Source organism: Schistocerca serialis, chromosome 9 (genome assembly GCF_023864345.2).
Source record: "Schistocerca serialis cubense isolate TAMUIC-IGC-003099 chromosome 9, iqSchSeri2.2, whole genome shotgun sequence".
In the NCBI taxonomy this organism is placed as follows: Eukaryota; Metazoa; Arthropoda; class Insecta; order Orthoptera; family Acrididae; genus Schistocerca; species Schistocerca serialis.
In genome coordinates, this window is record NC_064646.1 from 379,717,673 (window position 1) to 379,742,671 (window position 24,999).

Sequence of the window (24,999 nt, forward strand, 5' to 3'; positions counted from 1 at the left end):
CCTAATGTCACTCATATCATTTTTCAGTGTCCCACCGTCACTTCTATGCCGCGAACTTTGCAGCTTACAGAGTACCCCACCGCCCCCCCAGCCCCAACCCCAAATCTTAATTGGGAAAGTCCAAATGCTGAATCGGGTTTTCAGTTTTATCCATCAGAGTTGATTGTATACTTCAACTGAAGCCATCGTTACGGTCCTGCCAGCTGTCCCTACCTTCTCCATTTTATCTCTAAAAGCTACCCATCACTCTTGTATTCTATTTCTTTCTCCTGTTTCAATCAATTGTTGCCTAATGCTCACTATGTAACACTCATCAACCTCTGGTTACTTTAGTTTAGCCAGGCCCCATCTCCTCAATTTCTTATCTTTCTACAATTTCTTAATTATTTTATCTGCAGTTCATAACCAATAAATTATGATCATAGTTTCATGGAAATGTATTACAGTTTAAAATGTGATTTCTAAAACTTTGTCTTACCGTTACATGAACTCCTTTACATTGTGGGGACGTAAATTGCTGATGTCTGCCTAAGCTGTTGCGTTAGTTTGAAACTATACAGGGTGTTACAAAAAGGTACGGCCAAACTTTCAGGAAACATTCCTCACACACAAAGAAAGAAAATATGTTATGTGGACATGTGTCTGGAAACGCTTACTTTCCATGTTAGAGCTCATTTTATGACTTCTCTTCCAATCACATTAATCATGGAATGGAAACACACAGCAACAGAACGTACCAGTGTGACTTCAAACACTTTGTTACTGGAATTGTTCAAAATGTCCTCCATTAGCGAGGGTACATGCATCCACCCTCCGTCACGTGGAATCCCTGATGCAGCCCTGGAGAATGGCGTATTGTACCACAGCTATCCACAATACGAGCACGAAGAGTCTCTACATTTGGTGCCGGGGTTGCATAGACAAGAGCTTTCAAATGCCCCCATAAATGAAAGTCAAGAGGGTTGAGGTCAGGAGAGTGTGGAGGCCATGGAATTGGTCCGCCTCTACCAATCCATCGGTCACCGAATCTGTTGTTGAGAAGCGTACGAACACTTCGACTGAAATGTGCAGGAGCTCCATCGTGCATGAACCACATGTTGTGTCGTACTTGTAAAGGCACATGTTCTAGCACCACAGGTAGAGTATTCTGTATGAAATCATGATAACGTGCTCCATTGAGTGTATGTGGAAGAACATGGGGCCCAATCAAAACATCACCAACAATGCCTGCCCAAAAGCTCACAGAAAATCTGTGTTGATGACGTGATACCACAATTGCGTGTGGATTCTCGTTAGCCCACACATGTTGATTGTGAAAATTTACAATTTGATCACGTTGGAATGAAGCCTCATCCGTAAAGAGAACATTTGCACTGAAATGAGGATTGACACATTGTTGGATGAACCATTCACAGAAGTGTACCAGTGGAGGCCAATCAGCAGCTGATAGTGCCTGCTCACGCTGTACATGGTACGGAAACAACTGGTTCTCCCGTAGCACTCTCCATACAGTGACGTGGTCAACGTTACCTTGTGCAACAGCAACTTCTCTGACACTGACATTAGGGTTATAATCAACTGCACGAAGAATTGCCTCGTCCATTGCAGGTGTCCTCGTCGTTCTAGGTCTTCCCCAGTCGCGAGTCATAGGCTGGAATGTTCCGTGTTCCCTAAGAGGTCGATCAATTGCTTCGAACGTCTTCCTGTCGGGACACCGTCGTTCTGGAAATCTGTCTCGATACAAACGTACCGCGCCACGGCTATTGCCCCGTGCTAGTCCATACATCAAATGGGCATCTGCCAACTCCGCATTTGTAAACATTGCACTGACTGCAAAACCACGTTCGTGATGAACACTAACCTGTTGATGCTACGTACTGATGTGCTTGATGCTAGTACTGTAGAGCAATGAGTCACATGTTAACACAAGCACCGAAGTCAACATTACCTTCCTTCAATTGGGCCAACTGGCGGTGAATCGAGGAAGTACAGTACATACTGACGAAACTAAAATGAGCTCTAACATGGAAATTAAGCGTTTCCGGATACATGTCCACATAACATCTTTTCTTTATTTGTGTGTGAGGAATGTTTCCTGAAAGTTTGGCCGTACCTTTTTGTAACACCCTGTATAATTGTTAGTGCAACACATTACTCATCTGTGGCATAAATTTTCTATTGTAATTATTGCTCATGGTGATACAATTTTTAGAAGCAGTTACCTATCAACTTCCATGGTAATTTACTACTGGATGCTGCACTGGTACTTGATGTGAGGTTTCTTGTCTGTTGGGGCTCATAGCACTATGCCAACCCATCATATGGAGCAGCTTGCCATTGTTTTGATCTCTCATTTGCCAGTATGTAGTACCAGTCAGAAACTTGATCAAGATCCATTTGAGTATTAATTGAAATGTGAATAACATTTTGTTTTAGTTAACAGTGTGTAGTACACTTTGTAGTAAATAACCACAGAGTTGTCTCATTTCACATTTTATTATATTATTTATGCATTTTGTTCAAGAAAGATCACATCTTTGGTCACGGAATACATTCTTGAACTATACGACCACTTCAGTCCGACATATTGGGGAAGTCAAACACTTTTAAATGTCTTGATGACATATTTATTCACTTATAATGCCTTACATATTTCAGCTTTCCATTTTGAAAGGCTACAAAAATATATAAACTGATATCAGTGAAAGAGCAATATAGTAATACCCTCAAGATGTACATTACACATTGAAATAAAGCACTCACCAGAAACACACTGCCGGAAAAGAGAGAAAGAGATTAGTACCTTCTTTTAGAGGTGGGGTCATTGTGTCTTGGAAGAATGCAGTGTATGAGACAACACTGTCATACACGCAAATGACCATTGCTTGTGCATAAGCAGAATCTGCTTTCATCGCTGAAGACCACAGCACCCCAATCCATCTTCCAAGTGGTCTTCTGATGGCACCAGTCAAACCCTCAACGTGAGTGCTGTGGCATGAGTAGAAGATGGGCCAGAGGTGTGCATGTGCATAGTTCCACTGCTAGTAACCAGTTTGCAACAGTTCGTGTTGACACATTTGGGCTCATAGGTCCTCTTATCTGAGCTATGGTAGCTGTATGATCTGCACTGCTGCCTTAACAATATGACAACTTTGTTTGGGGGAAGGGGGGGGGGGAGGCTCTGCTGCATGGACATCCAGAACCTCATCTAGGGATGTGAAAATGTTCATGTTACCAGTGATATCAGTATTGTTGTACAAAAGGACAATCCCACCATTCGGAAAGTGACAATTTGACCACTTTTCATACTTGCTCAGTTGGCTGTAGGAAGCAAGAGTGCATCTCCATGACATGGTTGTCTGCTTGCTTCACACATTTGCACCACACTGAGCTTTCTGAGTGTGAACATACTCTATTAAAGGATAGACGTAGATGGTGCTCCAGTAGCTATGTCACTACGCTATCTGTTGGCAGACAGCATTGAAACTATTATCAGAACATCTACTATCCCTCAGGTGGCATATGCTATCATCGGATCAAAATCAGTGTCACCTTTCCAGGTGTACAAGTTGTGTTCAAAAAGGAAGATGACTTTATATTTTTATGAAAAAAATATTTATTTATTCATCAATATTCATGTTGTCCCCTTCAAAATAATCCCTCTCAGATACAATACACTTGTGCCAACACTCCTTCCAATCCTTGAAGCACTTCTTGTAAGCAGTTATTGGTACAGCCATGAGTACCTCCAGCAATGCAGTTTTTATTTCCTCAGTTGTTGTAAATCTTTGTCCTTTCATAAGTCTTCAGATTTGGGAGCAGCAAAAAATCGCAGGGAGCCAAATCTGGTGAATATGGTGACTGAGGCATGATTGTCATGTTGTTTTTGGCCAAAAAAACTCTCACAGGCAAGGATGAATGAGCAGGCGTATTGTTGTGATGCAAAAGCCATGAATTGTTTCTCCACAATTCCACACGTTTTTTGCATATTGCTTCTCAGAAATGACGTATAACGTCAAGGTAATACTCCTTATTGACAATATGACTTTGAGGCAAAAGTTCATAATGCATTACGCCACAGTAATTGGAAAAAACCAGTGAGCAAAACTTCGACATTTGCTCGAACTTGGTGATCTTGGATCTCTGGGATACTTCCATTGGTACAATTAGGTCTTGGTTTTGATGTCATAACCGTATACGCATGTTCCATCACCTTTTATGACCCTTTTGAGTATCACTGACGTGTTTCAAGAGCTCCTGAACGATGCTCATGCGACAGTGCTTCTGATCAAAATTGAGAAGTTTTGAAACAAACTTCGCTGACACTCATCTCATTCCAAAACATCTGAAAAAATTGCTTGACATGAGCCAGCTGATAGGCCAACGTCCTCAGCAGCTTCTCGTATGGTATTCTGACAATTTTACAAAACAATTTTCTTAACAGCTTTGATGTTACCATCTGTTGTTGATGTGCCAGGGCGTACAGAGAGGTTCATCATTGGCATCTTCTTGGCCATCTTGGAAGAGCTTGTATCACTTGTAAACATATTTTTTTTTTTTTTTTTAGGGGCAGACTCGCTGTATACCACTGTCAACATTTCAAGTGTTTTAGAGCACTTGATTCTATTTTTCAAACAAAATTTGATGCAAATTCTTTGCTCAATTTTTTATCATAATCGAAAATTGCCGAGCACACTAAGACATGTCTAACTTTTCTATCTGTCAAAAACAAATGAAGTATGCTGTACACTTAAAAAAGTTTGATAGTCAAATGTACATTGCCCGCACAATTTGAAAAGTCACCTTACTTTCTGAACAGCCCTTGTACATCTTTCTTTTTTTCTTTTTTGCAGTGCACATATCATTTGGGCATAATAACCCAAATTGGCTTGAGCAGTATGGATACAGAGTATCTAGTCAATCTTCAGTGACAACAAGCAGGTTCAAACTGATGTCACAGTACAGTTGATAGTGTAAAGTGAAGAAAGCTACTAGGTGCCAATAAGATGGCGATTATGATATATCATAATTTTTTGTATACAGATACAATGTACATTTAATGAAAATACTAAGCATTAACAGACAATAATTTTCCTTTCATTCATCTATTACATAATGTAGTTAATTTTATATTATATAAGCCAACTGTAAGATTTTGGTGCATATAATGAGAGGTAGGTGACACTAGTGTATGAAAAAGCATGGCATAATGGACAACTGCTAAATCATTATAAATAGTGTATGATGTGAAACCCAGCATCTAGGAAAGCAGGTACATGAAGGCCAGAATCAATGTTGAGAAAATATAAATAAATAGAGAACAAATTACAGTGTTAAACACAAATCATAATGCCTACAAATTTAAAAAAAATATCTTCTTCTCCGTAGTGTGTTCCTATTGCTGCAGGCTCCAGTTTTTGTGTTGTGTCCTACCTACTCATCGAATATGTGGTGCCTAGGAAACTTGCTTTCTCAGATTGGTAGACGATTCAAGCAAACTGCATTAATGAATTTTTATTACAGTAAGATAAATGACAATACTTAACTTTGAGAATTTACAACGGTGTGTCGCAAGCAATGGGTGACAGACAAAATAAGAAAATCTCGTCAGTATACACAACTCCCCATACAAATGAAACAGTATAGTTCGTAAGCTGCCGTCATAGAACTGGTAGCCTCAGCTAGGTTGCGGGGCGCCTATGTCCTCTTCACCTGGAGGGCGCTGCTGTCTTGGTGTCATCCCAGAGAGGGGTCAGTCAGCATACTATTGGCTGACGTTTTTTTCACAGTCCTCTCTTGTCTACCGTTCCTGGCCGTCGTGCCGGTGCTTGACTTTTACACGGGAGCATTTTGGATCAATGCAAGCCATTTATTATGGTCTAACACTTCCTGTAGATTTAGACTTATTGATTTTAAATCTGCATTTATAGTGCCTACCCACTGTCATTTGTGTCTTCCATGGTGCATCTGGTCTTGGTCAATGAGATGATAGACTGAGCTCATGACTGAAGTAGATAGTGCCCATACATTGTATCCATACCCCCAAAGACTCCATGCTTGCATCATCTCATTGAGCGGAGACACTCCAGGTCGGGGAGTCATTTTATTGTTGATGTGGTTGAGCAGGAAAATGCCCAATGATCTTCTCAATACCTGCATTTCCATGACATGTAGTGTGTGTTCAGATGTAATAAAAAATAGACAGGGTACCCAGAAAAAGTCTGAAAAGCTTGTAAGGGTGTTTCAGGGTAGGTTGCACTGATAAATTATTGTTAAGAAAAAAAATTGTACATATTGTGCTGTTTCCAAGTTAATTAGCATGATAGTTGGTCAATCATATCGTTATGTGCATAAATTCAAGTGGCCCACCAGATTCAGTTACTGTCAGCTGTTCTCACAGCATAGATGATATCGCACAAGAATACTCCGCCTATGGCTCAGGTTCGGTCATTACTCTGTCTCTTGTACAATTTTCGTATCACACTCTTGTTTGGTTTTAAGAATCCAAATGAAGAACACATTTCACAATGCTATTTCTGACAGTTTCCTTGAATTTGCACATACATTGCCATGATTGGCTAACTTTCCAGAAACTGTGCACTGTATCAAATTATTTTCTTAACAATGATTTCTCAGCACAACCTACCCTGCAACATTCCTACAATATTCTCATACTCTCTCTGGCCATCCTACATAAAATATGAAAAATGTTGTACAATGATCTATGGAATAAAACCTAATGAGCAATGTAACTTAAAACAATGACAAAGTAACAGAAAAACAAAATGACTGGGATTTAAAATTCGTGGAAATGTACATAATCAAACAATGGAAAATTCAGGATGTAATAATGACAATGTTATGTTATTGGAAGTATACATAATTACTTACTTCTAATTTGATGTCAACATCTGAGTTTATTTCTGGGGTGCGGTGTGTGACATTGTATTGGTAGAATTCTCTCTCTCTCTTTCTCTCTCTCTCTGTGCTTGCGTGCGTGCGCGGGTACGCGCACGCGCGCCTCATATTCTGATACCTCATATCGTACATTAAACTTTCTGTCAAATTTTAAAACAGCAACCATTGCAGGAGTTAAAATGGCATCTTAATTGCGTAATATTAAAACATACAACATTAGTCTTTTTGATTTTGTGTTTTTTTAATTCTAACATTAGCAGCAAACTCAATAACTAGTGATCACATGCTTTAGATGACTTGGCTTGATGGCCATCTGGCTAAGTATGAAACCACAAATCCATAAATTTGCAGTCTAACCCCCATTTGGGGTGGCTCTCTATTACCTAACATAACCCTCACCTCTGGCAGTGTGGTTCTTGTATGTGAAATTGCACCATGGTTCAGACTCCCAGGTTAAATTGTATGCGGCTGGCACAAATTGTTTAGCAGTTGAAGAAAGACAAATGCTTATTACCCCCCAATATAACATACCTTTTACAGGTTCCTTTGGCACTCAATCTGCCATCAGTAGAAGGCTGATTGACTGGCTTAGCACATGAAGAAATGACATGTTATGTGACATATTGAAAAATATTTTGCATTCATAGCACTCTTAAGGAACCTTGCATGCATTTTATTGTACAGCAATAGTTCCAATCTTACTATGTGGATGAAAAACAGTTTGTGGGAAGAACTGGCAGAGATAATTGCAGGTTCCCAAAACCCAGTTTCTGGGTGCAATTAAATGCTATAGAAGTTAAGACTCCATTATTTAGCAATATTTTATATGTATTGCAGAGGAAGTGGAAAATTTACAATAAATGAAGAGAGTATTCTTTGTTAATTTGACTGTACATTCAGAAATAGTGTGGTTTTATGTTAATATAAGGAATGGGTAATTTTACACAACAGGTTCCTTTTGTCTGTAGATTTGCAGCAGTAAAATCCTTAATTTGAATAACTAGTCTTGCTTGTGCACAAACTATTCTGTATTTTTTAAAAAAAAAAATCTTTCTCTTTTTACATTGACAGACAATGTGTCTTTTGGCCAAGTTATTATGGACATGGATGTTTCGAAGTGTTAAGAGTATCTGTAAATTATAATTCTGAAAACCTGTGCAAGAGACAGGAGCGATAATTACGTGTAATAAATGTAGCAGGTAGCCTACAACGTATTTTGTGAATGGGTATTGAGATATTTGTGTGAGATGTGTTAAAGTAGCAAGTTAAAGCACAGCCTATTTAAAGTGCAGAAAATGGCAGAAGCCCAAATAAACCTAATGTAACTGACAACAGTTTCTTCAAGTAGTCTTGCAGTGTAATTAAAAGGCGTCATATATTATTTTAGAACAAATAATGATGAGTTCTAATGTCCCTTGGCTAGGTAACATAGAGTGCTTCTAAGTAAAAGATTGAAGAAAAGAAAAGTTTTCAGCTCTCACCAAGTTTGTAAGCCTTGGTTGAAGAAATAAAAGTTATATTACTGTTGCTTTAAAATACAGTTTTGTGTTACTTTCACCAATGAAGAAGACTTCTATGTTATTACAGTACAGTAATAACATCTGTATCTTCAGTTATATGAATGTTAATGACAAATTAAATTTGTGTCCTTATTACCCCAAACTTTCCTACAGACAAAAATGGAAGAGCCTTTTTAACTGAGTGGAAGACAGGAGGATCTCGAAATCAGCCAGGGGGTACCAGCCAAGAGGTAGAAGAAATGTCATCAACCCAAAGGTTGGTTTGCCCACCAGTGCTTTAAAAGGCACAACTTTAAAGGAAGTGAATATATTCACTTTTATCCATCAGTTACAATCATGTTTTTTTATTATTATTATTATTATCATTATCATCATCATCATCATCATCATCATGAATGCTGACACTACCAGCTTCCATAATTACTGTCATCATCGTATGGCCTTTCCTATGCCACTGTTATCCAATGACCAACCAGAAAACACCATTTCGCAAGTGACACACACAAAGTAGGCAAACAGCTGCACATCAATTCATGACAAGAACCTATCTGGCTGCTCTGTGAACTAATGTGAGGCAGTGACTTTAGACTGATCATGCTGTAGCGATGGTGGAGAAAAGGTTATTTGATGATGACAGTAATGTTAGAACAGGTAGTGTAACTTTTAATAAAAAAATGTGATTGTGACAGGAAAGTGAATATAGTTAGCAACAGATAATCACTGGAGCTCTGGTCATTCAGTGATAAATATAAATAAAATTTAAAGAAAGTGCTATGCATTTGTCTTTCTTCAGACAGTGAACTAGTATATCCAAGAATTAATAAGGGCATTGTACCTTTTTTTAAAATCTGAACCATGGCATAACTTAATGCTTTTTCATGTTCACAGTAAGTCCACTGCCTGGAGGGGGGGAGTCACATTAAAGGTCAAAACAGCTGGCACAGAATGTGATTTCTGTTCCATTGTTAGTGCATCTGACCCAACGGGCCAGATTAGAATATGTGACTGAAGTTGACAGTCATGAATTTTTTTGGATAGAACACAGTGTTTTTTCACCACGGTTTATTCCTGAGCCACACCGTGTTCTGATAGAAGTCACATATATTGGGTTGGAACCAATGAGTTGCAGTACATATTGATATGCACTTATGTTGGGGTATGACTGTACCAAACATGTGGCCATTGTTTTGTTGGAGAATGTTTGTGTAGTATGGAATGACATTTTGTCATTCACCACCGAACAATCCATGAGCTAGCTGCAAATTATATATAGCCTTTTGATTAAATGGCTCTGGAATGATGTACATTCGTTAAGGCAATCTACTGCATGACTACTTCTGATTTGTGTTAGTGTATTTGGATCAACTATATGCACATCTGCTTTGTGCTTTCATATTATTCCATCAGAATGAACAAATCTCAGTTACTGTTAAGAGGGATGTGCCTACAATTGAGATTTTTCAAATCTCCAAAATCTGGGGACAGTTGTTGAACAGTCATATACTAGCATTACTTTTCATTGCCTGTGATGTGTAAGAATTGCCACCATTGTCAGGCAAAAGGGAATGCTGTGTGCTGCTGTGGAGGTTTATTCAATTGTTCATCAATTCGTGTAAGTAAATTTATTATTTGATTTTGCTATCAAGGTATTTCTTTTAAAAAATATGATGAAGAAAAGAAGAAGAAAAAAAGAAAGAAAAAAGGAACACCAGACTGAATTTGATTTTTTTTCTTTTTTTCTGTTACCTTTTGTTACAATATCTGTAAATTCACAGTTTCACCTACAAATCCTTTGTAGAGTCCATATTTATCTGTTGGAGTACATCAATACAGTTGAATGCATGGCAAGTATCTGTGATGTGTGGAGAGATATAGTAGACGGGTTAGGCATGTCACTCTTACATAGAGCAGTTTATTCTCTGTGTTGAATGATGAAGCTGGGCCCATTTTACCATGTATAAAATTTTAAATACACAGCACAATTACTTTCATTATGTTACGGAAATAAAAATGTTCCCGAGACGAATAGTGATCTAATTGTATTACCAAAACTTAGGGGTCTATCACCCATTGCGCCATAGCTCTTGCTTATTGAGCTGCCATACGAGTGTCCCCCCCTTCAGTGTCACCACTCAGTGGAGTGTCCTCACATCTTTTTATTGTCAACAGGGAAGTTTCCTGTGGAGTGTGAATTATTGAGGGTTGTCTGTTTTCGGACGTTCCAATACAGTTAATTAGAGGTGACAAATTATCTGTTGGAAGTAGTTATTCCACAAAAAATGTGTTTTGTTCTCATTGTCGTTTAGACTTCAGACAGACATCTCAGATGGGTATAAGGGTGTTTCACATTTGACACAAGTGTTGCCAGGCATTATATGGGGACCAATACTCATTTAGCAGCCTTTGATATTGCTACCTCTGGCCCTTTCCTCAGTGTGGAAGGTAACATACAAGGTCTGTTCAAAAAGTTATAGAGCATTCGTTATTTCTCACCAACGGTGTGTTGGAGTGAAATGTGGTTGACATCACTGCACACGCTTGTATTTAATGTGTAACTGCTTTAAATTTCATTGTTGCATGTCTGTTAGTTATTGTTGAGTGCTGAATTGAGTAGAACATTGTGTCACACAGTTTGTGAATTTCGAAATGGCTGAGTTAGAGGAACAAAGTGTCTGCATTAAATTTTCCGTGAAATTCAAGAAAACCTTCACTGAGACGTACCAAACGATGCAAGAAACCTACGATGATGAGTGCTGAAGCTGTACTTGGTGTTACGAATGGTTCACGCTCTTTACCAACGGCGTACATGTCCAAAACTTCAATGAAATTGTGCATGCCAATCAAAGACTGACTGTCCGAGAGAATGCAGAAGAATATAATATTTCAGTTGGATCGTGTAATGAAATCCTGATGCAGTGTCTCAGAATACATTCTGTTGCCTCCAAGTTTGTCGCACTGCTCATGAGTCAAGACCAGAAAGATCTTTGCCTCACAATCTGTGAAGAGCTTTTGGATCACGCAAATGAAAATTTGATGTGTTAAGGGAATCATCATTGGTGATGAGACATGAGTCTACGATTATGATGTTGAGACCAAGGTTCGACCCTCACAGTGGGTCAGGAAGGGTTATCCAAGACCGAAAAAAGCTCATCAGGTCAGATCAAATGTCAAACCATGCTGATAAGTCTCTTTGCCTTCGAAGAATTAGTTTATCGTGAATTAATGCCACATGGACAAACTGTTAATCGATGGTACGTTTCGCAACACCTGTGAGAAAATATGTGAAAGATAACAGCCTGAAATGTGGCTCTTCATCATGATAGCACACTCACACATTCATCCCTGCTGGCCCATGACAGTTGCACAAAAAACAGAATCACTGTACTGCCTCATCCTCCATTTCTCCAGACCTGACCCCTGCAGACTTGTTTTTATTTCCAAAGTTGAAAGCCTCGTTGAAAGGATGAAGATTTGCAATGATAGAAGAGATAAATATAAATCCACAAACAGCACTTTACGCGATCCAGCAAGAGGCATACAAAAACTGCTTCTGGAAATGGAAACGGCATTTGGAGTGGGGTATCAATTGTGGTGGAGAGTATTTCAAAGAAGACCATGCACAATAAGTAAAAAGTAACCGAGAAAAATTTTGTGGACAAAGTTCTGGAATTTTTTAAATAGACCTCATATGGGTTTCAGCTAAGAATAAATTAGAGACTTTAAGAGGATCTTGGAAAGAAGGCCAAAAAAATTGTTTCCTCATGTAGCACTTCAGATTGGTGTTTCACTACTTGTGCTCACAAAAATGCGCACTAACTCTTACTGGAACCTTACAAAGTAATTCAATTACTGTTCTGCAGCTGGCTACTGTAGTTTGTGTCTGATGAAGAGCCAGATCATGAAATACTCCTTTTCACCTGGTGAGGCATGGTTGCATTTATTGAGATGCATGAACTTACAGAAAATCAACATCCGCTTCATCAAGAACTTCTGCCCAAGTGTGGTGTAGATTTAATGCAACACAGATTATGGGATTGATCTTTTTCCATCAAACCAAAACTTCTGATAGGTGTATAACTTTTTCAGCCTTTCAGAGCTGAGGGGGGGGGGGGGGGGGGATGTGAAGGGAAAGGACTGAAGAGCTTCAGAGGAGACTTACCGAACAGGATGAAGAAGTCCTTTCATGACTCCCTCCTGTTTGTTGTTGTTGTGTTGTTTTTTAACCAATTATTTTTTTGGATCATATAGACCGCTCTTATTGCAAGAAGTTCTTGCCCATTCATTGCCTCTTGCTAACCATTGTCTCTCCTCATGATTTTTGTATGAATTTTTCTGATTTTTCCGAATTTTTTCCCCAGCTTCTCTTCCGTTTTTCTATCTTTATCACCCTCTGCTTCTCGTTTTAGCATTCCCACCATTTCTAACACTCCAAACTGCCCTCTCGTGCCATGATGAACCCATCACATATTACATTCGCTCTTTTTGAAAATATTTTCCTTTGCACTATCAAAATTAATGCCCCACATTTTGTTTCTTGAAATCTGCTTGTCCTTTGGAGTTGCTCCCAAAGGCCTAACATTGAAAGTCTCTGTTTCTGCACCAGCCTCTTTTACAGTTTCAAATAGAGCATTTTCTTGCACTTATCCGACTAATCTGTGACCTATGTGCCTCATCTGCCAGTTTCCACTCCACCAAACTTATCTCCTTCTACAAAATCCTGCAGTTATCTGCCCCTCATGCTCCCTTGGGTGGTACCATCCATGAATCTAACTTCAGACTGCAACAACATGCCAGACTTTACCTCAGAAAGCTATCACACCTTCTCCTAAACTACATCAACAGCAGTGTTTCCCTTCCTGTCCCTCTGCAGCTCCCCAAACAGCCACACCATCAACCACCACTCCTCTCCTACAAATCGAATTTGGCCAACCTCCTTAACACGCCACAGCCTTCACCCCTGCCTCCCAGACCAGTAATAACTCATAATCACAAGAACCAGTCACAACAGTACCGTGTTCTCAACCTCACACCCAAAACACTCCCCCACCCCCTGAATTATCCGTATTATTCAAGCATCTCACTTCCAGATCTAAATCTGCATTTAATCATGCTGCTTTGGTGAAGGACCTACTATCCTTCACACTTAAGGTCAACTGGAAATATCACTTTGCAACCCACTGCCAAAAACTATCCGACGGCAAACGTGTCATTGAACCCTGCCTTGAATAGTTTTGACCACAATCCCAACTTGATCCATCACCACTACCTCAAAATCATCCCTGACAAGCCTTCCAAGAATTGCTCATGTCCAGCATTGCTTCCGAACCTTTCCTCAGGTCCCTAAAATATGACCTTAACGTATCCTCTACAGAACTCCAAACTCTAAGTTCCCTAAAAGCTGATGACACCATCATTATCCTCCCAGGAGACAAAGGATCTACACTTGTGGTACTTCACCCATAGGAGTATGTTAGTGCAGGTCTATGTCAGCTGTCTGACACCACTACATACAGCATCTGCCATCAAGATCCCATCCCTGTGATTCAAATTGGCCTGCAGGCCACCCTAAAAACCTTAGGATGCCTACAAGGGTTAACACCTCAGTCAATAGAACTTCCTACTCCACCCAAACCAAGTACCCCCTCCTTTTACCATCTTACCTAAGATCCACAAATCCAGTCATTCTAACTGCCCTATAGTTGCTGGCTTCACAGCACCCACCGAACATAGTTGACCCAACACCTGCAATCCATAGTACAAAGACTTCCATAATATATTAAAGATACCAATATTTCCTAGATTATCTGAAATCTGTGCCAATTCCACTCCCACCACACGCCTTGCTTGTTACCATTGATGTCCCCTCCCTCTATACCAGCACCCTCGATGTACATGGTTCGTCTGCTGTTGAACATTTCCTCAGTCAATGCCCACCTGATTCCAAAATTTGATTATTTAATGTCTCCATGTTGCCTGCAACTGTTAATTTTTAGTTTATTGTCGTATTTTAGTACAGTTTCGATCACTGGTCATTTTGAAGAACGCTTTTAATGTTGTTAATAAAACAATATTAGATCTGTAGCACATCATTTTTATTTATAATTAATTCAGTAACTGAACAGAATATTAATTTATGCTAGATTTAATAACATACTAGATAAATTAGTTAGCTGTTTGATCATCAGTACTGAAGGCATAAATATCTGCAACAATTTATACAGGAATGATGACTGGAATCTAAAATTGTCATTTCTGATGTAAATTAGTTAGTTTTGAGATATGCAATGTCACAGAAAGTAAATTTTATAGATGAAATAAAAAGTTTGTCGTTTACCAGATAATTGATGCCTATCCAGTCAGTATTTGTTCTTTGTAGATCACAATTGAAATCTGACAAGTACTGAGAATGGATGATCCAATGTTGTTTTATCAAAAACCTTTTGACAGGATATTTGAAAGTTGCTTAAGCCAAGACTGTACAGTAGTATGAAAAAGCTATCCAGGAAGCATGGAGTCGTCGTCAAATTCATAGCAACTGTTCAAATTCATAGCAACTGTAGACTCAGGTTCCGAATAAATCATTGTTAATTTTTGTTGTGACACTAATGATGTTAGAAGTTGATTATTGATATCAGTATACAGGAAATTTTTTTAGTGTCTCATGTTCCTACAGGAGGTGGTATTGGTCAGAACTTGAAGAAAACTTCCTATAATGATTTATCTGGAAAGCAACATCTGTTGAGATATGTAGCAATATGTCCCCTCATTCTCATCTATGTGTTAGAAGGATACACTGTAAGTAGTGCTGCATGTGGTTAACACACATCATGACACATTCCTCCAGCTCGTCTTATCAGTGAATCGCACATTCTTTTAAATAAATCTGCCTCCATTCAGATTGTGTCACATGCATTTGTCACACACTCCTGTAACGCCTGCACATTGTCAGTGGGTTGGGCATACAGCAGTGCCTTTAAATGTCCCCATAGTCAGAAATCCAATGGCTTCAGATCCAGTGAAAAGGGAGCCCATGAAACGTTTCAGTGTGGTACTGCCCCACAATTCATAGAAAATAAGGTGGTGCCCTGTCGTGCATAAACCAGTCCTCGTCTTGCACAGAGAATGTTTTCCATTAGTGCAGGTAATTCGTTGTGCTTAAATCAGTAACACACAGCACCAGTTGATCTGTTCGATAAAGTGTGTGGCCCTAAGAATCTGTCACTGACAGTTCATGCCCATATGTTGATGCTGAAGCAGTGCCGATGCCTCTACTCCCTGATTGGTTTAGCACTTGCATTTGCCCACATGTGTGTATTGTGGTAGTTTACTGTGCCATCTCTTTTCAATCCTTCCTCAACTGTAAATAAAATGCAGAGTGTGAACTGCATGTCTTCAATATCTTGTATCTCAGCATATAGTGGTTTCCGGACATGTAATTTTAGGAATTTTCCTTCTAGGTTCGATCAATATTACCTGCTGTTGGAATACATGACACTTGTTTTCAACATATACAAAAATGTTTCAAGAGAGAAATGAAATTGGGCGTAGTGAATATGCAAGTATAAAAATAAATATTCATTATATTGTCTGTGGTAAAAATGTTGGAAATAGCTTTAGTTGTCTGAAAAATGAGCATTATTTAATGATGAGTTTATTTGTTCCTTTGTCTGAAAGAGTATGGAAGAAAAGTAATAAGCAGCATTTCTTCTCTCATTTGTCGCAGATGAAGGCAGTAACCCAGAACCAGATCCTGATTATGAAGAATACATGACTGGTAAAAGGATACCACCAGAAGGTATTCCTGGTCTGGATTTGAGTGATCCGAAGCAGCTAGCAGAGTTTGCTAGGTATGCTTCCATATATTGCATGTATAAAATTTGCCTTTTTAATACTGTATGGAATACAGATTTTCATTGAAAGTGATAAAACTATGCCACCATAGGTAGTTCTATTATGAAGCTGTTAGGCTCAGGGTATTTTATGCAGTTCCATTTAATGCATGATTGTAGGATGAATTTCTGCAGTGCACTGAATTAATTTAATTTATGATCATAATATATGTTGAGATTGTGGATTTTGTAGATTATTTCACACTAGATATCTTTCCTGATGATGCGGATGGATATGTGTGTGTGCGCGCGCGAGTGTATACCTGTCCTTTTTTCCCCCTAAGGTAAGTCTTTCCGCTCCCGGGACTGGAATGACTCCTTACCCTCTCCCTTAAAACCCACATCCTTTCGTCTTTCCCTCTCCTTCCCTCTTTTCTGATGAGGCAACCGTTTGTCGCGAAAGCTTGAATTTTGTGTATATATTTGTGTTTGTTTGTGTGTCTATCGACCTGCCAGCGCTTTTGTTTGGCAAGTCACATCATCTTTGTTTTTAGATATAGATATGTAATTTGTACCATAAACCCAAAATAAGGAGATCCTAATGAATGTGAAATATGTCGGAACACACATGTGCAATACGTATTTTACACTAGAAATAACGCGCTATGTGTAATGTTCATTCCACAGACTTTCGGTGAAGTGGTTCCCAAGGACAGCCCACAAATCAAAAGTATGAAATATTATTCTCATTTAAAGAACAATATAATAGTTGTCATTGAAACAATACAGAAAGGGGTAGATTGCTGATCACCATAAAGATAACACAGGCGGAACGGAAAAAAAAGTTACACATTTAGTTTTTGGCCAAAGGCATATTTAGTAGTGGGACTTTAGCCAAAACTTGAGGGTGTAACGGTCTTTTTGTTGTGCCTGTTAGCAACTCAACATGTAATCTTTATGGTGAGTAGCATACTGTTGATATTCCAACCTGGAATTGCCATTGTTGACATGTCACAGAGAAGTAGAGATATATGTATTAGAGCTCATAAAATAATCTCTGTTGTATCTTGCCAAAATTCAGTAGAAATCAGTGTTTAACTATGTGATCATATTACTACACACAAGGACTGTAAAAGTAAGCTGTTACACTGTATTCATTTTCTGTTGTTATTGATAAAACAACAACTAGCTTCACTAGAAACTTGTTGATAGACTGGGTGTTGTCCCCTAGCATGTCCTTCAGACTTGCTTTTCTGAAATTTATCTTATTAGTGGCTAACTTTCTATGATTTTGTGAGATGTTACTGAACTACATGTTCCTAAATAATGGACACATTTTGAACCAAGTTCATCCTGAACAGCAAATAACACATTTTTATATAGATAGGAAATGAGGGTTCCTATACTGTAAAGCCACAAGGCTTTATTCCTAGAATTAAATTTGTGAACTGAACTGTTAGTTGAAAATAGTGGGATATTAACTTCAACAAACGTGATTAAAAAATAAGAATACTGAGTAGCCATAGTAAGCATACACAGTTCATTGGACAAGTTTCTGCAGGATGTTTATGAATTGCTATCACAAGTAATCATATTAAATGCTTTCTGTTGTGGAAAACTTAACTTACAGAGTTACACCAAAATATGATACCATATGACATATGGAATGGCGGTAAACAAAGTTAGCTCCTTTGTAATTTTTTTGTCAGCATGTGCATTTAAAATAATGATTTGTTGGGTATTTCAGCCGTTCACTGGTAATTACAACCAAATGATTTTGTTATTGTTGTAGTCTTCAGTTCAAAGACTGTCTTAAGCAGTTCTCCATACTAGTCCATTCTGTGGAAGCCTCTTCATCTCTGTATAATGACTGCCAACTGCATCCACTCAAACTTGCCTCCTGTAGCCAACCTTGGTCTTCCACTACAATTGTTATGCCCACATCCCTGTTCCCATACGCTGTTCTTATCGTCCAGCTTACTGTACCTTGATGCCTCAGGATGTGTCCTGCAACTGATCTATTCCTTTAATATTGTTTCTCCCTAATTCAATTTAGTGGCTCTTCAGTAGTCATCTGATTTACACATCTATTCTTTTGCAGCACCATATTTCTGAAGCTTCTATTTTCATATCAGTACTGTTTATCGCCCATGTTTCACTTGCATACAAGGCTATGTTCCAGACACACTTTCAGAAAATACTTCCTGACACACAAATTTACATTTAATAGTTAACAGATGTGTCTGATCTTATTACCAAGCTGTATGAGAATTTAATGCCACCAACCTTTTCTATTTTGTCCATATGGTGGGTTGAAATCTTTTACAGGTTCTGAACTGTGTATAATTAGTCTTTTCAAAGTTTAATGACTTTAAAGTGGTTACAGACCATTTGTAACCTTTCAGAAATTTTCTTTATTAGCTTTTTCCACACCTGTTATCGAGTTGCTATTTTCAGCAGTATTTATTTCCTCTGCTAAAAAAGCAAACTTTGAATCTGGTAGTGTAATTATTGACGAAGGGTCAATAATATACGCAAGTAATGGTTCTCTAACAAAACCTCCAGGGACAGTGTGTGTAATTACTTTTCAATCAAATGTTCACTGATAGGCTAATTAATTTTGTTTAATATTGACAGTGTTTGACTATTTTTAAAGATAAGACATGAAGCAGTTATTTGGCACTGTCAGTATGATTTGTAAATATCCTAATTTACTTTAAAGGATCTTTTGATTCAGTCAGCCAGACACTTTTAAAAAGTCACTGAAAATTCATATACATTTTGTAAAGGCCTGCGTTTTACTTTAAAATCAAATGGTGTTTTTTTTGCGTGATACTTCAGAAAACATCTTGCACTGAGAGAGCTAAGAAGCCCCTTCTACATAATATTTTCAAAAATTTTGTGAATGCTGGCAAAAATGTTATTGGGTGGAAGTTAACTGTATTCTTTACCCCATTTCTTTGGCAGGAACTTGCCTTCAACACATTTTAGTCAGTCAATCGTGAAATGTTCCCATGGCAAATGATTGGTTGTATAAAGAATTTAGGGTATTACTTAACTCGTAAGGTTCCACTAGAAGGGTAAAAAATTCCTCATTCTCTAGATACCATTTTCTGTATGTCTGAATGTCGTTTTTTATGTTCTGCAGTAGTAATAAGCTACATCATCAGTATTATTCCTTGTGACAGTTTCAATTACCAATAAAATTCTTCAGTTTTAACTGCCCTCATCTTCAGGAGTTAAGATTATTGATTCATAGGAATGATAAGGTATCCTCATATATTTGAAGCAGCAGTCCAGGATCTTGTAGAGATGGGCTGAAGTTACACATGCAGTGAAAGAACAACTCAGCACCTTGCAGTGGGTATAACACCCTACAGGGATGTGTGGTATTTTCTTGAGCTTGAGGGCTGAGTGTTCTTTGAAAGTGCCACTTCCTCCTCCTTTGTCAGTCATTGTTTTTGCCTGTCCAAAGCTCACTCCCATGTCCTACCAGCTGTGTAGCCCTCATCTTATTTAAATTATTGTGTCATTATCGAAACTCGTGTGTGTGTGTGTGTGTGTGTGTGTGTGTGTGTGTGTGTGTTTTGTATAATTGTATCCCAATAAGTTAACACTTTTGTGTTGTCTATTCTCCTGCAATGTGCCATTTCAGCAAATGTATTTAGTACTCTTTGTTTTGTATGATGCATGTTCAACACTCATTTGGTAATAGAACTTCTGTGAGCTTTGGGAGGTAGAAGATAAGGTACTGGTGGAAGTAAAGCTATGGGATCAGGTTGTGATTCATGCTCAGATAGCTCGGTTGGGAGAGCACTTGCTCCTGAAAGACAAAGGTTCCAGGGTTTAGTCCCAACCTGGCACATGCTATATACCTGCCAGGAAGTGTAATATCAGTGCTCTCTCTGCTGCAGAGTGAAAATTCCTTGTGGCAAGAAGGCTGTACTTTTAAAATGAACAGTTGGTGATATTTTGGCACCAGTTTTCAAAGATAATAGGCTTTCTAGCCATAAAAGATTATATAGGGACAGCACAAAACATTTATTTTTTACAAATTTTGGAGTAATTGAGTACCATTTTAGTTTTTTTTCCACTACCAGTTTGGGAGGATTTTTTGTGCTGGTTTTGGTGTTCTTTTTTTCCTGGCAGTTTTGGTGGGCTTTAAGAAATCATTTACATTAAACCTGTCCAATGTAATCAATTAAAGAAAAAATAAATTTGTAACCATGCGATATTGAAAGATTATTTCAAAAGAACACCTGGTTCTTTTTTCAAATGCTATGCCCCAATACATAGATACCTCACTCTACTCTAATGTGAAAAGAGCCATATGAAGTCTATAACTGTACACAGAAGAGAAACTAACCTCAGCATTCCCATCCCTTCAGAATATTGATACAGCTGACACCTGACATTCCAGTTTCACACAATAGTGTTCATCATTACCCTCCTGTGGTTGAAATAAGGAGATTTTTTGGTGCTCTTTGCAACTCAGTGTTTTTTTATTATTTCCTTCCCCTCTGTTCGAAGTATGTATCTATCTATTTTTCTGAAAAACTAGCTGGTTTTATAATGAAATTTCTCACGATAACAAAGCTGTCTTTAATCACTTTTAACTTGGAATAAAAGTAATAATTCTATTAGATGCCAAGTTTCCTGATATTTTTGCTCAGCAGGTCATACTGAAAATCAGACAGATTGGAGAGATGTTCATTGCTGTACGTCAGTCAGATTTCATATTTTTAGAGTAAGGAAAAATAAATAAGAAAACCAGCACACTTTAGCTTCACAGACCCATAAAGCAGTGATACGTCCACTCGGTTTGTTTCTGGTGTGTGTATGTGTTTGTGTGAGGGAGGCAACTGTGAATATTCCTTTCAATATTTATTCATTTTTATTTTTATTCTTTTGTGGATAGAGTTCGTAGTGATAGTCAGATTGATTCCACAGCCCGAGGTCTAGGGTGCACTGAAATATGATAATTTGGCTGTGAGGGAAATGAACATGATTCCATACATAAGGAGCCACCCACCATCAACACTTGTGCAGTAGTAATTAAATTCTTCTGCCCACCTGAATGAATGACCATATTTATACCATATGCCATTGAAATACATACAAAAGGACAATGCATGGAAGGTTTTTGAACAAAAATATAGTGCATCAAAGCTATTCTGAACCTTTGATAGTTTTAACATCGTAGTGCTTTGTTGCAGATAGCCTTATCGAAGGTAGTATTTCCTCATTTATTTTACATGGTGCACCAGAAGTAGTTAAGGCAATCATAAATGCGTGCCAAGCACAGTTTCCAATAGTAGTGTGCTAATTCAAGTTGTACACAGTAGTTCATAGTCTTCAGTAGCCATGGAATGTTGGTGGACCAAGCATTGGCCTTCACAGTTGAAGTTTTCTTCAAAAGCAGTGATGCAGTGGTATAACATATTTTCTGACACTGATTCAACATTAGAAGAAACAGAGGAGTCTTGTTATGGCAGATCATTTTGAGTTGCATGAAAGACTTGAAAGAAACGGCTCCAGTCCCAGCCAAGTGATTTACAGCTCATTGATGATTTATTCAAACTTCTTGACATTGTAGAGACTGTAGAGTCCAAAGCATTCTGCTATTCAGGAAGCTAGATTCTATACAGGATGGTCAGAAAAGCTTATAATTGTATTGTAGGCCAGATTGTGCTGATAAATAATTGTTAAGAAAAAAAATTGATACATTTCACTGTTTTGGGTTTAATTAGTATTGACATTAGCCAATCAGGTCATTGCACGTGCAAATTCAAGCAGTTGCACGCCTTGATCAAAGGCAGAGCCACGTGTGAAAGCACCCACGTGATCTACCAACTGACCTGCCTACACTGTGACGCATTCTATGTGGGAATGACCAGCAACAAACTGTCCATTCGCATGAATGGACACAGGTAGACAGTGTTTGTTGGTAATGAGGATCACCCTGTGGCTAAACGTGCCTTGGTGCACGGCCAGCACATCTTGGCACAGTGTTACACCGTCCAGGTTATCTGGATACTTCCCACTAACACCAACCTATCCGAACTCCGGAGATGGGAACTTGCTCTTCAATACATCCTCTCTTCCCGTTATCCACCTGTCCTCAATCTCCGCTAATTTCAAGTTGCCGCCACTCATACCTCACCTGTCATTCAACAACATCTTTGCCTCTGTACATCTGCCCCGACTGACATCTCTGCCCAAACTCTTTGCCTTTACAAATGTCTGCTTGTGTCTGTGTATGTGTGGATGGATATGTGTGTGTGTGTGCGAGTGTATACCTGTCCTTTTTTCCCCCTAAGGTAAGTCTTTCCGCTCCCGGGATTGGAATGACTCCTTACCCTCTCCCTTAAAACCCATATCCTTTTGTCTTTCCTTCTCCTTCCCTCTTTCCTGACGAGGCAACCATTGGTTGCGAAAGCTAGAATTTTGTGTGTATGTTTGTGTTTGTTTGTGTGTCTATCGACCTGCCAGCGCTTTTGTTTGGTAAGTTTCATCATCTTTCTTTTTTTTTATATATATATATATATATAAAAATATAAAAAAATAGAGGGAAACCATTTACGATTAAAACAGGGTTGAGACAGGGAGATTGTTTATCACCATTGCTATTCAATTGTGCTCTTGAATATGTAATGAGAGAATGGTACAAGGAAAATCCTATGAATATTAAAATTGGAACTAAGAAAGATAAAATAAACCTAAATTGCTTGGGATTTGCTGATGACCTAGCATTACTAGCTAATAATATTCAGGAAGCCACGAAACAAATAACAAGCTTACAAAATATGGCACAAAAATTAGGACTCCAGATATCATTTGAAAAGACTGAAATAATGGTAACGGATCCACCTGTAATAGATCACATCACAGTGAACAATAGGGAAATTAAAATAGTGAAACAATTTAAATACCTGGGTGAAATTATAACACATAAATTGGACGAGAAACCTGCATGGCAAGCAAGAACTAATAAAATGATAAAAGCTCAAAAACTAACATGGTCTACGTACAATAAAAAATGTCTATCAATTAAAACATTACAAGACGGTGGTTCAACCAGAGGTTACATACGGAAGTGAAACTCTTTTTAAAGTCACCCAGAAAAACAGAATTGACAAAATTTTAAAAGTAAAGAGAAGAATTGCTAGAACATGCATAAATAAGAAATATTAAAAAGCTGGGCAATGGCGGATAGTTCCAAATGAAGTGGTATACAGAGAACTGGAGCCCATCACTGATACTATACGAAAGAAAAGGATTTCTTTTTGTGGTCACATTCTGAGGACACCAGAAACCAGATTATCAAGGAAAATTATTGAGAAACTCTGGAATTTGAAACAACAAGGAGGATGGCTTAAGGAAATAAGAGAGGATATGGAAGAACTGGAAATAACTCTGGATGATTTGCAGAACAAAACGCCAAATTTAAAGAAGTTGAGGGACACAGAAATAAGATTTAAACCAAAAATTGACAAACGACATACAATGAAAAGGGTATTTACAGATAAGGAACGACGAAAAGCATCGGAACGAATGAAGAGATACTGGGCCACTCGGAAGGGGAAAATACCAAAGAAGAGGACCAGAAATGATTGACTGAAGTGGTCCAATGAGGCCGTAAAAGCAGAAGAAGAAGAAGAAGAATAGAGGGAAACATTCCACGTAGGAAAAATATATCTAAAAACAAAGATGATGTGACTTACCAAATGAAAGTGCTGGCAGGTCGACAGACACACAAACAAACACAAACATACACACAAAATTCAAGCTTTCGCAACAAACTGTTGCCTCATCAGGAAAGAGGGAAGGAGAGGGAAAGACGAAAGGATGTGGGTTTTAAGGGAGAGGGTAAGGAGTCATTCCAATCCCGGGAGTGGAAAGACTTACCTTAGGGGGAAAAAAGGACGGGTATACACTTGCATTCTCAAAGTGTCACAACTATTTACAGCATACTGTTGCATTAAGTGCGTTTAAAATTGTAACTTTTGATGTTTGGGTTACCGGAGGAGACATGATACCATTATCCAGGTAACACAGTGGCAATCCAGCTTTCCCTGCCACGCCAACAGTGGCTCAGTTGGTAAAGTGCCTCTGTTGCCACACCATGGATAAGCATTACTATGTGGTGTCGCACAATAGATGTGTTTCCATTCATCAGCTCTCATTGTAGAGTGGTATTTTCTAGCACTGAACTGTTCTGCCTTTGTCAAGTATTGCGAACAAGTGTTTTGTGTTGGCACTGCATTAACAACAACAGTGCAGCACACCTGAGCACATAAGATTCACAATAAAAGTGGATGTTCAGCAACACCTTCACTGCCTGTGAAGATAATGTTCTGCTGCAAAATATTCCCCAGAGTTCAACAGTAATAATGGACAATGCACTGTACCTCTCTATTGTATTGGCTAAAGCTACAACAATTCAGTGGATGAAAGCAGATATTTTGCTCTGGATAAACAGAAATGTTTCACTGGATAAAGTTGAACATAGCATGTATGAGGCAGAGTTACTGGAACTTGGGCTGTACAAGCCAAAACTCCACAAGACCACAATACTGGGTTAACAAACTAGCTGGCAGTAAAGGACATAGTTTACTTGGGCTTCCTCCGTATCATGCTCATTTAAATCTGACTGAGAATATGCACAGGCTGATCTGAAGCTATTGGAAGCACTACACCACAGGGCATGTTTTGAGATGTTCAGCCATACT

General features: G+C 38.5%; 1 protein-coding gene across 1 annotated transcript in view; it reads left to right on the top strand.

Moving 5' to 3' along the window:
* The window catches only part of LOC126418591 (transcriptional repressor protein YY1-like), an 85,310-nt gene that overhangs the window by 24,662 nt on the left and 35,649 nt on the right, over positions 1 to 24,999 (top strand). The window contains exon 2 of the mRNA XM_050085423.1: positions 16,162 to 16,285. Within this exon, the coding sequence (XP_049941380.1) occupies positions 16,162 to 16,285 (124 nt within the window). The remainder of the gene's footprint in view (positions 1 to 16,161; positions 16,286 to 24,999) is intronic.